We start from the raw sequence: 21,320 nt of genomic DNA, 5'->3' as shown, positions 1-21,320 counted from the left end.
GCTCTCCCCAGAAACAAAGTATGAGAACCATCAGGGACATTGAGGGAATTAAAAAATGGAACCCCCTGTCAATATGACAATCAGAGAATTCTTTCTAACAAAAGGATGTAACTTACCATACGAGAGCTTCCCGGTTTCATCTGTATCTATTTCTTTAAAGAGCACAGAAACATCAAGCTCAGGCAGCCTCAGTGCTGACTGAATGATAGAAGCAAACTCATCTTCTGTTATAGTGCCATCCTCATCCATGTCAAAGAGCTGGAAGAGACAAAATGGGCAGAAATACTTTGGCATCACTTTGCTATGAACCCTCTGTGCACATTAGCCACTCATCGTGGCTTTCTAGCACTCAGCAGCTCTGTGAACAATGCCTGGGATTTGAAGAGCCTGGAATAAGACTAAGCAGACACTGCAGAGCAATGCCCATGCTATAGCTTGGAATAGAACATTCTGCCAAAACAAACAAACAAACCTCACAGCGTTGGTGCACTGATAAAACATAAACAAAGATGTATGTTTATTGCCACCATGAGCTATGCTAAGAGTCTACTGGATTCAGCCAGTTAATATTGGAACATCTTCGGTTTTAGTCCCCATTATTGTTAGGTTATAGCATATCTGCTGACAGATTAAACTTGCTATCATAGTTTATGCTCTGACATACCTAAATTTTAGTGTATGTGATTGATCACTCACTAAGGAATTAATAATTAATGTTATTGTAATTAACAAGGAATTTTGGTTCCTGGAATGCAGGCAGTTGATGTACACTGATCATCCCATCCTGCCCAGTGCAGTGACAGTAACCATCTGCTATGAATCACCCCTGGAGAAATACAAGGGATGGATGGCTGTAATTCTTAAATACTTGCTACAGGCAAACTTTGCCATTGTGAAAGAAAAGACATTTAGTGGCACAGAAAACAAGTAGCAAAAGGAACCCACAGTTCCATTTTAGACTGAAGCAGGCTTTAACCAGCTAAATGAGTTGTTTTGTGCTGAAACTGGAAATTAAAACAAATTACTGATTTTATAATCAGCACACCTGTTAACATACTGAACAGTATAGTCTAGGAAACAACACAATAGAACAGCAACAATACCTGCTAGTCTTTCTTCTTCATTGGAACCTGTACTGATAAAACATCCCCAAAAATTAACAAATCACCTTGAAAAGCTCTAGTGCTTATCTGAAAAGAAGCCAGTGGATATAATGGATTGCCAAAAAATCTCTGGTACTTCCCAAGTATTCATCAATACTAGGAAGCATCCAGCTTACAATGAACATGAGTGGTATCTCAATATGTTGTTCAGTACAGTTCATAAGACCAGATTAACGGGTAAAACAACTGGATCTGTGTCAAAGAGCTACTAAAAAAAGAGCCAAGGATTCACAACATGGGCATGCCTGGTCATGTATTGTCTGCATGTACCTGAGATGTGAAAGGAGCTACTGCTCCTTTACTGCTTGTACTATCAGGGCACCAGAGGACAAGCTAGCAGCTCTTAGATGCAGCCCAGTTTTCAATGTGCCAGTCCTGAACAGCCCTGGATTTTTTTTATTCCTCCTCTTTGTTAAGAACAATGACTCTAGTGAAGCTTGACCCACAAGAGGATATTACTCCATCTATTGTGACATTGAAGAATCACAGCAGAAAAAACCTCAGGCAAAAAAAACTACAAGTGCTGCTGAATCATTTTTGGAGTTAGCCTGCCAAGTTACATATTCATTAGTGCCTTTAGATGGCTTTTGAAACTCTTCTCTATGATGCCTGCAATTCTTCCCCTCCCTTTCACACTCTAAATGTCAATTGATTTAAGAGAATTACTCACATTTGCATAACAGATTGAAGCAATAAACTTATGATTTGAAAGCTAACAGACTTACAGTCAGTGTTGATTTGTCAGGTTTGTAGATTTACACTAAATTGAACTTACCTCAAATGCCATCCGAATAGTCTCCTCTGTGTTGGCTGGGTTACAAAGGATAGACAGACCAATTACATACTCTCTGAAGTCAATGGTGCCATCTCCATTCTGTAACCCAAACATGCATGGCAGCAGTTAGAGTTAATACTGCAAATCACTTTAAAAGCTCTTCTGGGAATCAAACACAACACATGCACTAAGACAGTTTACAATACTCAAGGTTTTTGTTCTTCCCGGGAAAAAACCTAAGAGCTCACTAAATCTGCCATACTGAGGCTGGAGTAGCAACATACATGCTTTCAATAGCTACAAACTGGGTATGGATTTCTATTTTATGAACAAACAAAACACTAAGATTTAAAACAACCTAAAGTTTTTCTTTAATACATGGCCTTCAGGAAGGCTCTAAAAATAACTGGAATCCACATGTTTGAGGTAACTGTAGCAGAGCAAGCAGCGCTGGCACTTGCTGAAATTCAGAGACCAATGAAAGACAAAGCAGAATCAACAGGATGAGAGTGAGGATGCTGTTTTGAGTTTGAACCTTCAGCAATAAAATATATGTCAGTGAAAGGACAACCACATCTACCTGGTTCATCTTAAGCTTTCCTCTGAAGCCTATGCACTGCCCTACATGCTATTTGGAAGCCAATGCACTGTCCTACCTTTTAAGCCAGAAAGGCAAGGAATTAATTGAAACAGCCTCTGTAATAATTCCAGTTTTGATCTGAACAAACATTTCAATGTGTTAACTACAAAGTTACATCAACAAAACATTTGAAGCTTGCTTTGATGGGATTTGTGATTAATTCTGTGTAAGCTGCACTACTTTAAGGAGAATGGCAGATGCCTGATGAAATCTATGCTTATGTCAGTGGTGTTTCTGTCACCACACCGGAAGTTTCTTGAGTGTTTTGGGAAACATCTGTCTGGGCAAAAGCCACCTGCAAAACTTACATGGTGGGACACAGAGCAGGTAATGACAGCATAATAGAGTTGACAAGTAGACAAGAAGACATTGTTTTGAATATTCACAATAAGGGCATTCATCAAAAATGTTTTGAAAGCAAACTGAAGTGTAAAGCAGAGTTCCCTTTGTGGATAATATGTTTTGCATTTCAACAAGAGAAACATTTTCTTAAGAAGTGGAGTCCCTATGTATGAGAACAACACAAAACTTTTCCAGCCAAGTGAGTGAGGGGTGGTCAGCTGGGTAAATCTGCAGCGAAGAGCCAGACCAGGATTCTATTTCTGGCTCGCCTACCAGCTTCTAATGTCCACTTGAGTGGACATTAATACCAACCTTAAACCTTTCTACTCTTGGTTTTCTGCTGCTGAACAGTACATTATGCCAGGGGAGCTAAGGCTGCCCTGTAGACTGCTTTGAAAATTTTTGGTGCTATGAAAGAGGGATTTTAGTAATTGAATTTAGATTTTCAGATAGTTCTTGACTAACAAAATATGCGTAATAATATAATGAAATCAGTATTACTAACCTGTCATCATCAAGCTATTTCACAAATTTTAAAACCCCTAAGATGTAATTTTATTGAGCCTTCAAAACCAATGCAGGACTCTTTTGCATAGATAACTGCTATTTTCTTTATATTGATGGTCTAACCAATCTTTTTGATTGATCTTTTGATTGATTTTGAACATCTTGTACTTCATAAACCTGTGACTTTCAGGTAAACTTTTGAGCAAAGATATGAGTAAGATATGAACTTTCAAGTTACTTTCATGGGTGTCTAAGGGTTATAACTTTGACAGTTTTTAATCATTAGAAAAGGACAATGCTGTCCCATACACGTTGTTTTATTTACAAATCTGTGCTCTCATTGTGGTGCAGAGTTTGACTTTCAGTATTTTCTTCACACTGTGGTTCTCAGAGGTAAGAGATCTAAATTTAAAGTGTAACATTACAAACATAAAGTCTTAAAACAACTGAAGCGACAGTGCAGATAATAACTGTTCAAAGCTCCATAGAATATTATTTTTGGACAGTTTTGCAGACTGTATTCTTAGCAAAGGATTGTTTGATGGGATTAGAATATTTTTAAAATTTATTTTCAAAGCTAAGAATATGCATCACAGTAAAAGAACTGGGAAGTAAAATAATTTAAAATAATTACGAACAACTTCTGAAAGAAGTTAACACAGTTGTGGCTGCACATGGAAATATGACAAGAAAAAAGACAAAAAAAAGTTACATTACTTTCATTAGAATGTGAAAACTCAGTAATCAAAACTGAGTGCAGTCTGATAGACAGAACTCCAGCCATTTTAGTAGGAAATAAAGTTACTATGCTTGCAAGATCATGTTGCAACTAGTTCTACTAAACTCTAGGATGCTGGCTAACTTCCAAATGCTCTGGCATTCTGGTTAAGGAGAAATGATGGGGTTGCTGCCTGGGAAAAGAAATGGAAGTTAAACTGAAAATACAGGAAAACTTTAGGTGCTTGTGTAACATCACTGCAATTGTCTTTCTATGCATATTTAACTGTGTTTGCAGCCTATGCACCCAAGAATATTTTAAGGAAGCAATGTGCGAGCTAAGCTTCAGTTCTCTACATGGTAAAGTAGAACATCAGAACTTGGGTATTTGTAGTTATGCTACACAAAGCAATCAAAACATAATTAAGAACTCTTGTTCTTTAAGGAAGCCAATTTTTTGCTACTATTTTCTCTATAGCATGCTGTGGTAACTGGGGTTTTGTTGTTGGTTTTTTTATATAATCCAGTAAATCTTAGACTTTGGAAAACAAGAAAGTTGCACTGTCATAAGTATATTTAGATTTGCACATGGACTGCAAGCCAGATGCAGTATAAAGTATTACTGCATCAATACTTTAGAGGAGGATATCACACTTTACCTCCTCTTCACTTTTCTATTACTCAGAGCCCAAATGGCACTACATGGCACAATGGATAACTGAGTGCTTTTCCACTGAAGACCTGGGAGGAGGCTGAATGCCATTAGGAAGGAACTGGCCTCCTTTCTCTGGGATAGTATGAATATTTTTCTGTTTGCTATTAGACAAAGCGCAGGAGGAAAAAAATCTGGGCACAAATTTTAAGTTAGTTTCAAGTAAAAGGTTTCTGCAAGTTTACCAGGGAGGATACCTCATCAATTTGAAAAACACTATTTGCTAAGTGCAAGATTTAGAAATCAAACCTATGGAAATTAACAGACCAAATCAAACCAAACCACAGCATCCCATTAATATGCAGATAGCCTGCAGGTACTGTGTGGTATTTCTCAATGAATCACTGCTGTGTCCCTGGGGAAGGGCAGGGACATTCGAGAGAGGCTCTCTCTCACGTCTGGATACTGCCTCTAGTGCCAGGCTGCCGATTTAACTCCTCCTTTCACATTCCAGCCAGCTCACACACACCCAAGACAATTTTCGTTTAAAGCAGCAGAGCCTTGCCAAGAAATCTGCCTTGTGCAAGAGCTTTGATCAACAATGTAATCCTTAATTCAAAGAAATGCACTTTTGACAGTTCATGTTATTCCTTTTATTTTTTTACTCAGAAGTTGACATCTTAGCCAGAACTGCATAACTACCTTGAGTGGGATGCTGCACTCTGATAAAATTTCACTCAGATAGCCAAAGGTTGACTTTGGCTCTCTCTCTGCTATGTGACTGCATAATTATTTCAAGTTTCTCTAAATATAAATGTAGTATTTTAAGTTGTTTGCTTTATAACTATGTTTAGGCTTGAAGGAAAGAGAGAAAAGACTAGTTCATGGAACTGTAGGAAGGAGATCATTGCAGAAGTAGCCTCATACAAGTCTTCAATTTTGTTCTGGCCACCAGATAGAACTGGCAGTAAAACTGAGGCTTTGCTTCAGCAGCCAAGCATGAAAAAGCAGAAGTAGAAAGGAAATTGAATGATTATGTAAGTTCACTGATCATTACAGTTATTGCAACTCTAATGTTGTTCCCCTTGTTAGAAATAACTGCACAAGACTCTACCAGTGACTGCCTTCAGGCAAACAGCCTTTATTCCAGCTTAGTGACTGCTGACAAATCAGAAAAGCAACATCAACACCAAACTTAGGAGCTTTTTAACAAAATAGCTATACTAGTATACAAGCTACTTTACATGAAACAGTAACTAAGCTTCGATCCTTCCAATATATTCCCTAACCTTAGAGTTTAGAATTTTCTTAACTTATGCAACTGCCCAATCAACAACCTACAGAAACCCCTCAGAAAAGCAGACTACTGCAAGCACAAGAGGAATCACTACACTCTAAGCTGAGCCATCCACTGCTACAGACTACAGGCAAAGACCAGAGCAGTGTAGCAGAGCAGTGTAGTCGTCCAGGAGTATCTTCCACACGAAGCCTCTTCTTTGCACGCCTTCATGAATACATGGTCAGCTGCAGCCAGTCTTCAATGGTCACTCTGATGTGGCCACTTCCATCCTGGTCCAGGGACTTGAAGGCCCTGAACATGCTGTCCAGGCGCACCAGGCAGCTGATGAAGCTGTTGAAGTCCATGCTGCCGTCCTCGGCGCCGTACCTGCGCACGATCACCTGGCACAGCTGCTCGTTCAGCTGGAACCCCGCAGCCCTCAAGGCGCTGGGCAGCTGGGCTCTCCCAATAGTGCCTGACTGATCAGTGTCATACTGCTTGTACACACCTTGCCACTTCTTGACGTTGTTCCACAGGTACTTGAACTCCTCAAAGCCCAGCTTCCCGCTCGCGTCGCTGTCCATGACGGCGACCATGCTGCGGCAGGTGTCCAGGCTGAAGCCATCCGCCCTCAGGTCTTGGTGTCTGGAGAGGACTTTGTTCAGGATGTCCCTTAGCTCGGTGGCACACACTTCCATATCATCTCCAGCCAGCTGGGCAAACAGGCGACGAAATTGTCTGATCTCATCACTCTCCTGAGCTTCCACATTTGTAAAATGACTGCGAGGAGGTGGAGGTGGCTCTGGATTATACTGAGCTGCTGCTTCACTTATAAGGTTGACGAGACCTCCAACAAGTCCTCCAATATTCCCTGCACCTCCACCTCCTGTCAGGAGCCCTCCAAGGCCACGTACCAGGTTTCCTCCACGACTGCTACCACTTCCTCCACTTCCTCCACTCAGCAAAGCTTTAGCAAGGAACATCGTGAAGATTTTCTGAAGTGAGTTACTCAGAGATCCAGTGTTCTGTAGCTCTCTGAAGCTGTTTTGTGTCTGACTTGGGTGTGGGTAAAACACAGCTTATCTGCATGCTTAGGCTTCACCATGTCTGTGCATGTTTCTGGCTGCCAGTTATGCCTCATTAGTTTCTGTCAGGCGTAGATACGCCCCTATTTCTTTTCTTCTTTGCATTGTTATGTTTATGTGATTTGAGGAAGGAACCATTTTAGAGAAAAAAACATAATGAGGTTGAAACCCACAAAGCAGAAGACTCCAAATGCTTGTGCTCATACCTGAAGCAATTTGAAACCAGCCCTGTTAGATGAGCCTGACTGTTCCCCAGTTGTGCTGATCTCCTTAAAGGTGAATGCAGCCTTGCACTTCTTTGTTTTCACCATCTTTTAGTCCCTCAAAATTTTAGTGAATTGAGCATTACTTTACTAGTTCTAGTCATTGACGTTGCACCATATACAGAAAGTGAAAGGAGTATGATTGCCCTTAATTACTCTGGTTGCCACTGCACATTTCTGATGTAGGTACTGTGCATCAGGACTCAGACCACATGCCTCAGGAGCCAATGGTCCAAGATGGGGAAGCAGGAATGACAAAAGGATGAGTACCTAGGAGCTTCAAGGCATTCAGCAGTTCAAGAAATACATTTCACTCTTTCCTATTTTAGAGCTTGTACAAGCTTTTTATGTGGAAAGATCCTGAAAGAGTTTTAATGAGCATATACCATGGCCTCCCAAGGACAGGTGTACTGCTAAGGCTAACTGATCAGCAAGAGTGATGGTGAGCTGGGAAAGCTTTGATGGTAACAGAAAACCTCCAGTCCACAGGCACCTGCAGGACAACAGGCTGTGTGCACTGCAGCACAAGTGGAGGACTAGAATTAAGATTAATCTATCTCTGCTCTAGTCGTTGATGCTTCTGGTATAGAGAGAAATGGAGCCATTTTTGTCATCCTCAGAGAGAAGAAGAAAATTGGAGAGATTAGCACTGACTAGGGGTAAAGCCTAAATGATCATGTTAACACACAACTCCCTTTACTGATGGAGAGAAGCAAGAGGAGTCCCTGTACAGGAGTCTAACAGCAGCATTCACAAGCACAGCAGGAACACTCCAGTGTTCCTGAACACTCCAGTTAGCTTCACTCTGCCTTAAATTATCTAATTAATTACAACAGCTAACTAAGCTATCAAAATGTACATAAGATCAAAATCTGCAGTTGGCCAAGGAAAATATTCAGCTATTACCAGCATGAAGATTGTCTGATACTGCCAGATGGCTGCCATCTCACAAGGCAGAAAATAATGAATATTTTCTCCACTGAAACTTATGAAAAAAATCATAAGTCACCTACCTTGCTTACAGAAACTGTTAACCAAGAAGCATTTACTAAGCTGGACATAATGAATTATAATAAATATAGTTTTGGTACGTGATGTCTAACAAAATATTGTCAACAAGTCAGTTAACCAATTACTCACCCTGTCAAAAAGTAGAAACAGCTCTTTGAGGACATCTGAAATAGGCAGCTTCAAGTACTCAGCAAACTCCTCAATTCCAATTCTTCCCCCTTTGGAAGCACTTGCAATAGCAGCAAAAGTATCCAGCTGCTCTCTGACATGATTCCATTTTAGGCTATGGAAACACGAGAGAGAGGAGATATTTCTATACAGCAGTTCTTGGACAGATGGAATTTCAGTAGGAGTTATTACAGTGTTCAAAGATGAAAAACTGCCAAACAGGGCATGTGTGTACAGCATTTCTAATGCTGTACTTCAGACCAGATATTTTACTTTAAATCAGTAATTAAGGACTGCTCCCGTCTGGTTATTAATATAAAAAGCAGTCAGTTCTATGCTTGGGTACATCTGACTTCTACAGAATAACTTCCCAAACCTAGAATTGTCTGTTCAATTACTAGGCTGCTCCAGCAGAGAGCTTTTCATTACCATATTTTCAGGTCTAATAGTATTTTTCTGCATCATGCTCTAGGGTAAGTATTTCCTTGACAGAGGGAGCAGGTCTCAGCTCTATTAGCAAGCTCTCTACCCAAACAGCAGTATTGCTAGAGCCTCAGAACTGTCGGATCTCTGCAAAAAACACCACTGCACCTCGGTAAGAATAATTAGGATTGCCATGTAACTATTCCAGATAGAATTCTATAAATGGATATATAGCACTTAATAATAAGTCAAGATTTATTGGACACACTCAGATTTCACCACAGCCATGCCAGGTTATTTGATGGAGTATGGTTACATGGCTCAGTCCTCAAATTCCACCGTATCCACACAGAAAAAACTGACATCACTAGTGACACATGGCTGCACAGTAAAACTAAGAACAGTAAGCTGAAGTTTCAGGCTGGAAAGAAGGCTTTTTACTTCCTGCCACAAGCTGTCAGTGCCTCACCACTAAAGCAATTTAAATTTCCACCAAGATTACTATTGAGGGCTTCAGATAGGTACTGCTCTGCTTTACTCACCCTTTGGTGAGAACAATCTTTTCTCTGGCAACACTGGTAACAAAAATTACTTGGGATTAGTCCTTACTGGGATTTTCCTCATCTCTGATTTCCTTGTAGTTTATGTAAGTTGTATGCTTAAATACACTATGTTACACATGGCCAAGTCTGTAGTCTAGTTATTTAACCTTTGGCAGATGGCCATTAACACCTGCAGCACTTTAGTATTTATGCTACCAAACAATAAAACTTCCTTACTTGAGTTTCTTGCTAATTTTGGTGAACTCCACCAGCCCAGCTTCCATGGGTAAAGTCAACTGTCCTGCTGAAATCATCAGTCTGCAATCTTCAAAAGTGTGATCAGTGATTGGCAAATTCAAAGCACTGAAATAAAATTGAGGAAAATCAAGATCAATTTCTTATATATGAAAGTAACTTATTGTAGGCAGTTCCCCTTCTCTGATATGCAAAACAAATGTTAATTCACTCTTGCACTGCTGCAAGTAGGCCAAAGCAATATACACCATTTCATGAAACTGTGAAACCACACCGTGAAACTACTTTATGGCAGCACCATGAGCTTTTAAGATTTACAGTCTTGCAAATGCAGCCCAGTAATGCTGGAGAACAAACCACTACCCACTTGTCCTTTCCAAGCAAGGAGAGATCATTTTATTCCAGTTTTCTATGAATTGAACATACTATGTTCCAATGTATATCTTTTTTGTGTTCCATGTAAAAATAATCGGGGTAATTTAGTATAGGATTTTGACACCTCTTAGTGGAAATCTAGAGCAATTCCTATGTGTAATACCCAGAACTTGATTAAATTGTACTTTATGGTTAGGCTGTATATAGAATTGCTGGATATAAAAGAACAGTTCCCAGAGGTTTTACTGATGATCAGTTACTTACTTTGCCATGGTTTGTCGGACTCTGTTGGCAAAAAGAATTGGATCACTCTTTTCTTCCTCAGTAGGAACATGAACAGGCAGAAACTGAAAGGGATGAGTTATCCAATCAATTCAATAGTTACCACTTCATTAGGAACATGAGCAATTTCTTCTTCTTGTTTTGAGTGCGGGAGAACAGGAGAAAAGCATCAGCCATGCAATGAAAGGACTGGGCACTAGAGGTCTCAGCCACCTCAGAAACTGCTCAGGCTCTTCTGCCCTCCCCACACAAATGAGATTTACTGCAAAACACTCAAGGATTGGTAGAAGCTTCTTTAAGATGTACAATCAACCCTCCAAAGAAGGAAAGTATAATAAATACACACTTAGAAGATTAAATGCTGTACTGGTAAGAATGTGAGCTTGAAATACTGAATACTTCTTTTCAGAGATCCTTTTTAGTGATATATATTAGACTAGTGTGTGAGAGAGTTTTAGTGTTTTTAAATACACACTGTAGTCCCAACTCATACCTTTTGTCTGTCAGCATGTGACTGATACGTTTTCTGTACATTTTTCCCCCCTGACAAAAACATTAAGGAATCATAGTTCTGTGTTGTAAGTAGCACACTAACTGGATACAATTTTGGAACTCTAAGTAGAAGGTAAAAATCCCAACAAACCCTCTCCCACCACACCTAGGAAACACCCCAGTTATCTAAATGGAAACTTGCTTACTATTGAGGATTCAGTATTATTATGTAAGAACTTGGAAGCACCTTTTCACCAAAACAGCCTCAGCATGAACTATTATCTATTGTGGCATGAACCAGCAGCTGTTTGCAAAGTGGTGTGTGTGTAGGAGTGCTTTGCTCTTCCTACTTCAGTCTACAGTGTTTGCTCACAGCTCTGTTTACTGTGCCTTTTCCCAGCTATGGTTGTCATTAATCTGAGTTCTGCTGCTCTGCACCCTGCCCTTAATTCCTAGAATATAAAGATTCCAAAATACAGTGCTGCTCATGGTTCATTGGAGGAAAGTTGTTAATTATGTGCCAGTGTGTTGCTTTAGTTACACTGCAGGTGCTGGTGATGCATTATTACAGCGCTAACTGTCCCATATAAACACAGTTTTTCCTGAGCAGACATTTAAAGTTTGTTTTTAAGGAATGCTTTCTCTTTATGATTAAAACCAGTGAGTTTATAGAATTGGTTATCTGTCAAATAACCATAAAAATTTTCTGTTTATAATTAAAAGTTGTCTCCCCTGTAAGGAAAGTAGAGGTCCAGCTGTTGACAGGAATATTTGAGATTTCATTCCTTTTGTAAGCAGTTGCCAGCTTTGTTCAAGGTCTGGAATAGGTCCCTGGTTATTATAACTCCATTCAGAAGTCACATAACTCTTAAACTGAGAAAGCACAGGCACACAGCACACAGGAATCTCTGACACCCCTGGGTGAGATGAAGTCATGACTCTGGGTTTATCTACGCAAACATGGCCATGGCTTTGACAGTGGTCATGACTTCACTTGAGGCTGAGGTAAATTCCTGGCAGCTTAAACAACCACCTTCATCCCCTTCAAAAACCCCCCCTACAATTATTCATAAAACCTGTTTGCTAGAAACAAGAGTTGAGGAGCAAGAATTTGGTTTCTTGACCTCCTGCAGTGGCCGCATGATCTCACAGCTCTGCTGGAGAGTGGCAAGTACATCTTCCCAGTCAAATTCAGTCCTGTAAAAAAATTCTTCACACCTCTTTCAGCAGCAAAAATATTTCTCTGATCTCCTTGTGACTTAGTCTCTCTTCTTACAGAATTTGCCAATTGCTGTATTTTTTGCAGCCCTAAAACTTCCTGCCAGGCTCAGTTCCATGTGCAATATCCCAGTGTGTTAGAGCTGGACTGGACATGGACACACAGCCCTGGAGCCCATCACTGCTCCTGCACAGCAGGTACAGGCACTCCAGGACTGGTGGGAGTGGGGAGGCTACTTACACACAGGATGGGACAGCAACAGAAATGTCCACTTCTAAAAAGAGTAGCTGGAGTCCCTCCTTCCACAGGAGAATGTGTCCCTTCTCCTTTTAGAAACTGAAAGGCTTTTGCACTGCTGCTAAGAAATTAGTTTCATTTTAGGGACACACGCTGCTGGGCTGCAAATTTTTTCATGTTTCAGTTTCATCTCTTGGAACATGAAATTTATTTTTTTAAAAACAAGTTTGAGTTCTGTTCTGAAGTAGGGAAAACAATGCTCTTCCTTCTATTGGAAGGGCTGCATTAATTGTTCCTTGCTCCCATGTATATAAATCACATAGTTATGCCCAACTGAACAAAATTATTAGGAGAATTGTCTCTTGATTACACCCTCTAAAAATGTGTCTAATGCATGCACTATACAGTAATAAGATGCTCCCTTAAAATTAATTTCACTGTTCCACAACACAGACTAGATTGCCAATTGTTAGCATTAATAACACTGCTTGTATTCATAAAGCTTTGGATTCTGCTAAATTCTGTGTTTTGCAAATAAACAGCAAAACATGTCATTTTCTCCCCTTCCTCAGGTTCCTAAACCACCTCAGTCCACACTGACAATCCTTTGTGGTCTGGTAAGGAATGTATTTTGAAAGTTGCCTCTTTGGCAGGGAGCAGTCAGAGTGTGGGTGCTCACATGAAGAAGTGTGGATGTTGTTTCAGTTGTCATTCACCTGTCCCTGTGCTGTGCAGTGGATTTAATGATCAAGGGAACTGGTTCCTTATATGAGGCTCAGCATAAGTACTTGAATGAGCTCTTAGTTGTAGAAATCTATGAGAGTCCAGTCTGGGGAGATGGTGAGGAAGAGAAGGTTACTTTGAAGGGATCAGAGAAATGGGGAGGTGGGAAAAAGAAGCTGTTGCCTTTGAAAGAATGTATGTTAATTTTTGGTTTTAACATTTGTAGAACATTTTTACATTATCACCATTTCATGTGGTGATAATTAACAGTGATTTTATAATGCTCTAAAAATAAAGTCATTTCTGGCAGCTGTCTTAGAAACTCATCAGTATGGTACATACATACGGACAACCAATTAAATCTATTATTTACTATGATGCTTGTTCTTGTTTCTGAGACATTTATTTTTCACTAAAAATAACTAATAATGTGAAGAATACATTTATATTAAAGCAGAAATTCCCTGGTTGCTAAATCTTAATACAAAAATATTTCCAATTCTTACCTCAACTTCTATTCTTGTGAAGATCTGACACATTGTCATTATGCACAGCTCTTTACTGCAGGCAAAGACGAAGAAAAATAAATTTTACTTATTTAAAACAAAAGAATTTGCATGTCAGTAGATTAAACATTTTAAAGCACAAAAAACCAAAGCTAGTACTAGGCAAGGTTTTTAAGTACCTTGCAGTGAAGTTTCCCAAAAAGTTACTTTTCACATTTTTTCTAACAGGGCCTCTGTATATAGCTGCTGCTTGCTCACAGGGCAGGCAACTTATTGTCTGCTCTCATGCTCATTAACAATTCTGCACAGCTCTTTGGCCAGTAAAACATCTCCCTCTCTTTAAGGAGGTCCATGGACATTGGATTTTAAACTTTAAGAGCTTTGATTTTGAGAAGAAGCTTTACTTTATCTTTTATTCTCTCAGCTGCAAAATAGGACCAGTAACTTCATTATGCAGAATTGGATTTGTTAGTATTTGCTAGTCACTTTTCAAATTACAGTAACATTTACACAGAAGTGTTAATGAAGTGCCAGTAGGGTCAGGATCATCAGGGCTTTTTTAAAAAGTCACAAATTTTAGGATGAACAGATAAACTTGGGGGAGGAAGAAACTGCTAAAGAGAATAAGCACAGTCACTTCTACTTCTGAATTACTCTTTTCACTGTGATTTTAAAGGAGAAATGCACACTTGATCTTTACAAATCAGGACTACTGTACCTAGATACACTACATATTCCATATGAAAATGTGGTATATGGATTCTGAAAATGCACATTTTAATGAATGTTTGTAAAGTGAAAAGTATTTTCCAGACATATTTTCAGTGCAGTTGTGAAGGTTCTTTAATACTTTTCTTTCCTTTGTTCTAATTTAATGTGCGAAACAGGAGAAAATTAAAAAACAAAAAAAGAGTGGTGGAACTGGAGATAATACTTTCCTTTGCTAACCCTTTCTCTAGCCATTCAGATACGAAATCTACTGCATGACAGCATTATCCCTGATATTTCCCCCTCATAAAAACAGATCTAGAAGAACATGTGTCTTGGCTTAGTGGAATCTGTTTGGCAGACTGTTTAGCAACAGGGGAAAAATTTCTGTATGTAATTTTCAGCAGGATTAAGAAACTTACAACGAATAGCCCTGCCATGTCCAGGTCACAGTATCCTAAGGAAAAAATAAAACACAGAAATGTATGACAAAACCAGATGAAAGTTAGCGAGCAAGTAAGTTACAATTTAAAACAGGCCCAAGTTTAGTAAAACTGGATGATGTTTTTATAGACCTATAGTAAAAATAAATAAAGGTGTTAAGGCAAATAGGATTCCCTGCCTTAAAAATTTGGAAATAAGCATGGCAGACTTTTATAAACAATTGGGAATAACATTTATAGTTAGTTAGGTATTGTAAATCATTCACTTTGATCTAAACAACAGAAGCAGGGAAAAGAAAAATGGGTAAGACTTTGTCAGTGGGCCTTAGCAGTCCCTTTAGAGAGGCATTCTCATAAACATGTCTCATTTAGTTAACGACATTTCTGCATAATTTACCATACTTTTTCTTTGATATTTTGTTTTTCTTTTTTTCCCTTCTCTCTGTGTTTATTACTTCTTATACATTGTTTTTACAGTGTGTACTGGCAGATCCTTAAATCTTATCAGTGAAATGCAACACCAATCCCCTTGAGTGATTCACTTTTGACATTCATTTGTAAAAGGATTACACAAAGGAGTCTTTGCAAATAACAATAACAACCATATTAACCAATCCTAACAAAACGTTAGGAATTGAAGTTTGGTCTTTCCTGGATTTGTTGGATGACCAGGTAATTTAAAAAAAGTTGAAAAGGTCCCAGCCTTACAGGCAGAGTAAAGTGAAGCTGCACAAGGAATGCTGCATGAAAACAACATCTGCAAAGCTGCTCTCCTGAGGTGGGGTGCTGGATGTACTGCATGGCTCAGCTTTGCTTCTGTTCAGAAACTTTACAAGTCCTTTTGCAGTAAGGCTATCTTGAGGTTAACCAGAAAATGATGACTAATGGGGAAGTTGTGTCCATTTTAGATTTCCAAGTACAGGCTCTCTGGCACTGCAGGAAGTTTTCAACTTCTGCCACAACACTTTTCTGTCTCCCCCTTTAGCTAAGAAGCCCTGCAGTAATTTTTCAAAGTCAGAATAGCAACTACACCATGGTCACACTTGGGAAAGCCTGGCTGCTTAGCTTAGCTTTAGCAATGCCAAAGCTCAGGATAAAATATTCTTCAGTGACAATGCAAAGTATTTATTGTAGGTACCACTTAAGTCAGACTTTTGCCTTCTGTATTATTAGTTAGTAAGAGAGGAGTGTTCTGCTCACCAGCTTGTTGGGGTATCGGAGTAACACAGGTTGGACAGGGACTCGTGGAATAAAGGCACCTGCAGCAACAAATCAGAACTAATTGTTACAACTAAGCTTAATACAGCAACCGGGAGCTTTAAGTGATTTATTTCAGACAACAGTACCTGGAAGGAGACATTTTTTAAAACACAAGGAAAATGAGAAGTGATCTACTTCAGTTTTTTGTTTGTTGTTTGATTTGGGTTTTATGTGTATTGTAGCTTGGGTTTTTGGTTTTTTATTTATTTTAAATCAGCAGCACAACCAGCAAGATGTCGGGACAGAAAAGGGTTTGGCTCCATCTCAAGGAGAAAGCTGCCTAAGATCCCTGGGCTGTTCAAACTCATTTTCTGTGCATTATTTCCCCACTGATGGGCATTAATTTCAAAGGATGAGATGCTCACAAGGCTTCTAAGCATTTCCTGAATCACTCTGTGGTCTGATCATCACAAGTGATTCGGATCAGGCCACAGAGTAATGGTTTTTAACACTTCTACCCAAGACACTGTAAAACAGTTAAAGTCATGTTGCTCTCCTTTCTTAACTGAAGGGCAGCACAACAATCTAATGATCAGTGGTGCAATGAAAAATGTTTCTCTGTTAAAAATGATTTGTTGTCCAGGCTTGCTAAGTGCTATGCAAAGACATTTTGTAACTTGGCTGCTAAGTCTTGCATGGCAAAATTCACAGGAATGTAAGATAACCCACCTCTTAGATGAGATAAAAGCACAACATCTAAGTTCATACATTCATCTCATAACAATCACAGTTGAGTTTCTTAGTAAATATATTAGATGAAAACTGTACCCAGAAAAATCCCCCAACTAACTACTCATATATGTCACAGACATTTTGAATCCTACACAACAGCACAAACCAGAGAAGTAAGCTGGCTAGTATAAAAGAGTGGGTTTAGTACCTCTGAAACTTTAATAATGTAAGGGATTACAACAGTGCTGTTGTGGATGATATATCTTCACAAGTTCAGTCCTTACTACAACTATCAAATTAGTATCACATCTTTTTTTCCAACAACAGCAGGATAAAATCTCTCACCTTGTTTAAATGTGATCAGGCAGGATCGGTTTGTGCAGGTGCCTTCTGGGAAAATCAGCATCTTGGATTTAAAGAGAATCAAAAGTATATACACACACATATATTTCATAAAAGGATTATACCTTAGTATCTGTTAGGCACAGGCTGACCTTATGCAAGCTCTGTTGTACTGTATTACAAGAATATCACTACTGTTTCCAAAGGAAACAAACATATTAACGAAGGATGCTTACAATATTATTAACCCAGTCCCTCTTGACTTGGAAACCAATGCTCTCCAAGGAAGGTGTTCTGGGGAAAGGCCTTTATCAGTTCAAAATTATGGTACAAAAGGCTTTAAGTGTTTCACATGTCATTTTAGTGCTGGTAATAATAAATTGTTCCTCTGACAGCAGTTTCTTACTGAGTTGCTGGGTGTATAAATAGAGGAGTTTGGGCTGAAAGGAAGTACATGAGGTACTTGGGCATTTACAGTGAAGATGCTATCAGTGAGATGCCAGCTGTGATGAGAACACAGCTTGAGCAGCAGAGCAAAAGGCAGAGAAGGCATTTGCTGTGAGGCAGAGCTCTGAAAGCACTACACACCACAGCAGCTCTGAACCCCAGTGACTCAGACACACCAGCACCCAGAAAGTTTCTGGAGCAGTGTCTGAGATAGTACATGAAGTGCACTGGGAACTGCAGTGACACACTGAATCTGGCCCCCTATGGAACACAAGCTTTGCATTTTCTTGTAAAACTACAGGATCATAACCAGCATTCTAAAAACACCCCAGCACAAAATGGTCTGGACCAAGGTGTGCTCCCACTTCAGTCTGAATGAACAGATCAAGGCCAGCTGTGAGAGAGGCCTCAGCAGGTCACACCCAAGGGACACACACTGTTCAAGGGTATGACAGAGGCAGCTGCACACAGCAAGTTCCAGCCAGTCCTCCATGACACATCCTGCAATCAGAAAGTGTGGCCAGGCTCAGGATAGGAATCACCCAGTGACACCTTCAGTTGTACTGCTGACTCAGTCTTGGAGATTCCCAGATTACTTGACACATAATCTATTTATGCCACAATACATATCTAGTGCAGCACTGCTGCAGGAGCCCATTTCCCTTTCCTCCCCATGCTGCTTCCAGCAGAGATCAGGTCTACCAGGGCATTCACCTAAAACAGTTTAGCAAATCACAAGCACCAGGGTAGTCTGTAAGCCCAGTATTAAAAAAAATGGCATGTGCATGTTTAACTGACAAATTTCAAAAAAGAATGGAGGCTCTGAAATTATTTAGAGCAATTGTATTAGAAAAATACATTTATGAGTCAAAGTACCTTAAATGTTCAAAAAGCTTTTAGAAAGGTACTTATGAAGTAAAAATGTATGAAATGTGTAAATAATGCCATTACAAAAAAATGTAGGTCTTCCTACATTTTTCTATTATGCCTTCCAAAAAAAAAAAAGTGTTGGTCTTCCCTGCTTAAATGGTCTCTGTTTCTAGAGACTGTTCAGAAAGTGGAGCAGTAAACAGCAGGTCTAGCAGTCACAGATACCTCCTACTGAAGTCTATTATCTTCACTTCCTCTTAATTTTACTCAAAATTTACTCAGTGGAACAAAAGTGAAGGAAATTCTTCCACTTTGTCTATAGTCTATGTGAGAAACTGAAGTTTTGGGCTAAAGTACTGTTTGTACTAATCTTGGACAGTCTGGGTTACCCATCTCATCAACTGCTCATCCTCTACCTGGTGTGAGCACAGCTCTGTGGTCTGACCTCAGAATACTGATCCACACCCACCAATGCAATTCACCTGCTACACTGAAGGCAGCATGTTAAGACTTGAAAAGGGAAAAGAGAAAGGCAAGAGCATCTGCATTTGCAACAGCAGTTGGTACTGGTTGGATTTAACTGATCCATTTGTCACAACAAAACTCCTTCCGGACAGCAGATTTTTCCCTTCTTTACCCAGTCATCTACCTGAGGGCTGACTCCATTTCTGTACACTTTAAGAATCCTACCCAGCTGGTCACTTGTGCCATTGTGATGCACAATGAACAGGGAACAGGAACACATGACAGAAGAGAAGTTAGTGGTGCATTTATTACCTGTGGCCACTGGCCTCTCGACAGTGCCCGCCTGGTTATCTCAGCAACCGTGTTCTTCCGTGAGTCATGGTCCTGACGAGAAACTACTACAGGCTGAAGGGATCTCAAAATGGCTGTGAAACAGATTGAAAAAAATGCCTTATACCAGTGCTTAGAAAACACATGGGTTCAAGGCTTCCTTTTAGCAAAAAATATGTTATTTATATACTAGGAGACAGACTCCACACAAACAACTTCCAGACTAAATTGATAAGAGCATTGTTATTCTCTTTCTGCAAAATGGGAAATAAGACACAGAAGACATACCCAGCCTGCCAGCTGAGGAGCTTTACAGTAGATATAAACATGCAAAATTTACCCAAACACATTCTAATAATATTGCTGTTATTTTTCGCTAAGCATTTCCACACAATTCCAAAGAGTGACCTGACTGGGTCTGCTCACGGGCCACGCTCAGGCCTAACTTAGGCAGACTGCACCCAAAATGTAGTTTTAGCCTTCCCTTTTCTGTTACAAAGGATGCACAGCTTTGATGTATATTACAGAAAAAAAACCCCTTATTTAATCAGAAGTCTACATCAGAATATGTGGACCTTTGTGATGAGAAACCTGGTGAAGAATTATCTTCTCTGTCCAAATCCTGTGCTTTTAAGCTAAAATCAATATATTGCCTGTCCATTTCTTTTCTACAAAAACACTTTGCTATATTGCCTGCTGTGTTAGTTTTGGGTTACTGTATAGCCAGCAAAAAGTCTACAGCTGATTCTAGCAATAATGCAAATGGAGATTCTTTTTGTGCCAGAAGGAGGAGAAAATAATAGAAGCATGACTCATCTGATCTTTTCCATTCCCTGCATTTCCTTTTTGAGTAACTCCTCTTTTATTCCTTCCTGGTCTTGCTCCTATTAAAAAAATCCATAACATTGCCTGCAAGTTTAATCTTATCAATATGGTATTTTCCAGACTACTGTAGTTTGGGTCTGTTTTGAAATAACCTTCACTCAGATTTGTGGGCTACACTCTTAAAAGACAGCAGTGGAACAGATTTTTTGAGCTACTACTTCGAGAATGAAAGAGAAAGTTTCCAGTCTGAGCAGCTGCAAAACATGCTTTCAGTATAAAAGAAGTTCAAAATGATATCATATTTCATACCTGAAAAGAAACAGCATAATTTCTAGGCATTTTTACCAATTCAAAAAGATAATGTGTCATAGGAATTTCGCTGGAAAATAATTTGTCAGTATCTTTGCAAGATAGAGCTTAAAAGTCTGCCCTTAAATCACTTTAGGAGATAAAATTTTTGGCCCAATGTCGAGTTGTTAACTTGTAACTTTCAGGTTTTTTCCATAAATACTTACTGCCAAATACCGGAGTTGACAAATTCTCCGCTCTAGACACTATTGATGGCATTCCAGTCAGGGCACAAACAATGCCATCAAAAAAGCTTGAATGAGGAGCTGCAACAAAGATTGGTGCTTCTGGTAGACTTGCCACCTTGCCTTTGACTTTAACCTGGAATCCCATCACGAAGTACGCCGTGCGAGTCAGCCCGGACAGGGTGGTCTGGACCATCCTCCTTGGAACCAGAAACACAAAAATCTTGTTCAGCTTACAGTCAGTTTTGATTTTGTACTTCAAAAGAAAAGCCCCTAACAGATTTCCTAGTTGTAACCAGCAGTGGGGCCCCACACAGGGTAGCAATGCTACTCACCAGCAGAATGCAGGGCTAAAGGGAAGTGGGGAAGGGGACATCACCTTTCCTGATGGAAGATAAGGCAGGGTACAGCCTCTTCCCAGATACACTATTTCTCGTGGCATATTTCATGGCATTGTACCATAACACTATTTTGAGTGGGGTAATTAGCAGATTTAGTGTCTTTCTATAAGAATTGATGCAACTGATACTGTTTTTTTAATGTCAGTTTTAAATAAGATTAAATAACAATGTTTCCTTACTGGAACATGATCCCATGAGAGAGGACACATTCCTTTAAAGGGACTCTCCCTAAACTTCTGGTCTTGCTAGAATTCACCTCCTGTGTCTCCTCCTCCTCCTGCAGCTGCAGTGCATTGTGGCTAGAAGGGAACTTCAGTACTTTGAGGGAAGTGAGGGACTGAAACCCAGAACCCACAGAAGCAGCTGTG

General features: G+C 39.6%; 2 protein-coding genes across 2 annotated transcripts in view; both read right to left on the bottom strand.

The window, feature by feature from the left end:
* LPCAT2 (lysophosphatidylcholine acyltransferase 2) overlaps positions 1 to 21,320 on the bottom strand; it is a 29,349-nt gene that overhangs the window by 1,748 nt on the left and 6,281 nt on the right. Inside the window, exons 3-13 of the mRNA XM_071440406.1 lie at positions 20,534 to 20,751; positions 19,176 to 19,288; positions 17,085 to 17,145; positions 16,008 to 16,066; positions 14,787 to 14,821; positions 13,657 to 13,711; positions 10,462 to 10,544; positions 9,805 to 9,930; positions 8,564 to 8,717; positions 1,939 to 2,037; positions 117 to 258 (exon numbers count right to left, since the gene is read on the bottom strand). Of these exons, the coding sequence (XP_071296507.1) occupies positions 117 to 258; positions 1,939 to 2,037; positions 8,564 to 8,717; positions 9,805 to 9,930; positions 10,462 to 10,544; positions 13,657 to 13,711; positions 14,787 to 14,821; positions 16,008 to 16,066; positions 17,085 to 17,145; positions 19,176 to 19,288; positions 20,534 to 20,751 (1,145 nt within the window). The remainder of the gene's footprint in view (positions 1 to 116; positions 259 to 1,938; positions 2,038 to 8,563; positions 8,718 to 9,804; positions 9,931 to 10,461; positions 10,545 to 13,656; positions 13,712 to 14,786; positions 14,822 to 16,007; positions 16,067 to 17,084; positions 17,146 to 19,175; positions 19,289 to 20,533; positions 20,752 to 21,320) is intronic.
* On the bottom strand, positions 4,538 to 8,551 carry CAPNS2 (calpain small subunit 2). The gene has a single exon (XM_071440407.1). It carries the CDS (start codon positions 7,056 to 7,058, stop codon positions 6,303 to 6,305), a length of 756 nt encoding a protein of 251 aa, XP_071296508.1. The 5' UTR covers positions 7,059 to 8,551; the 3' UTR covers positions 4,538 to 6,302.

The sequence above is a fragment of the Agelaius tricolor genome, unplaced genomic scaffold (genome assembly GCF_023055355.1).
Source record: "Agelaius tricolor isolate 1412-34295 unplaced genomic scaffold, bAgeTri1.0.p SCAF_15, whole genome shotgun sequence".
Classification (NCBI taxonomy): Eukaryota; Metazoa; Chordata; class Aves; order Passeriformes; family Icteridae; genus Agelaius; species Agelaius tricolor.
The sequence above is the reverse complement of the archived record's forward strand: the minus strand, read 5'-3'. Positions and strand labels throughout refer to the sequence as shown.

Bases quoted from the DNA above. Each gene is read 5' to 3' on its own strand.
- CAPNS2 (XM_071440407.1), bottom strand. From the start codon at position 7,058: ATGTTCCTTGCTAAAGCTTTGCTGAGTGGAGGAAGTGGAGGAAGTGGT.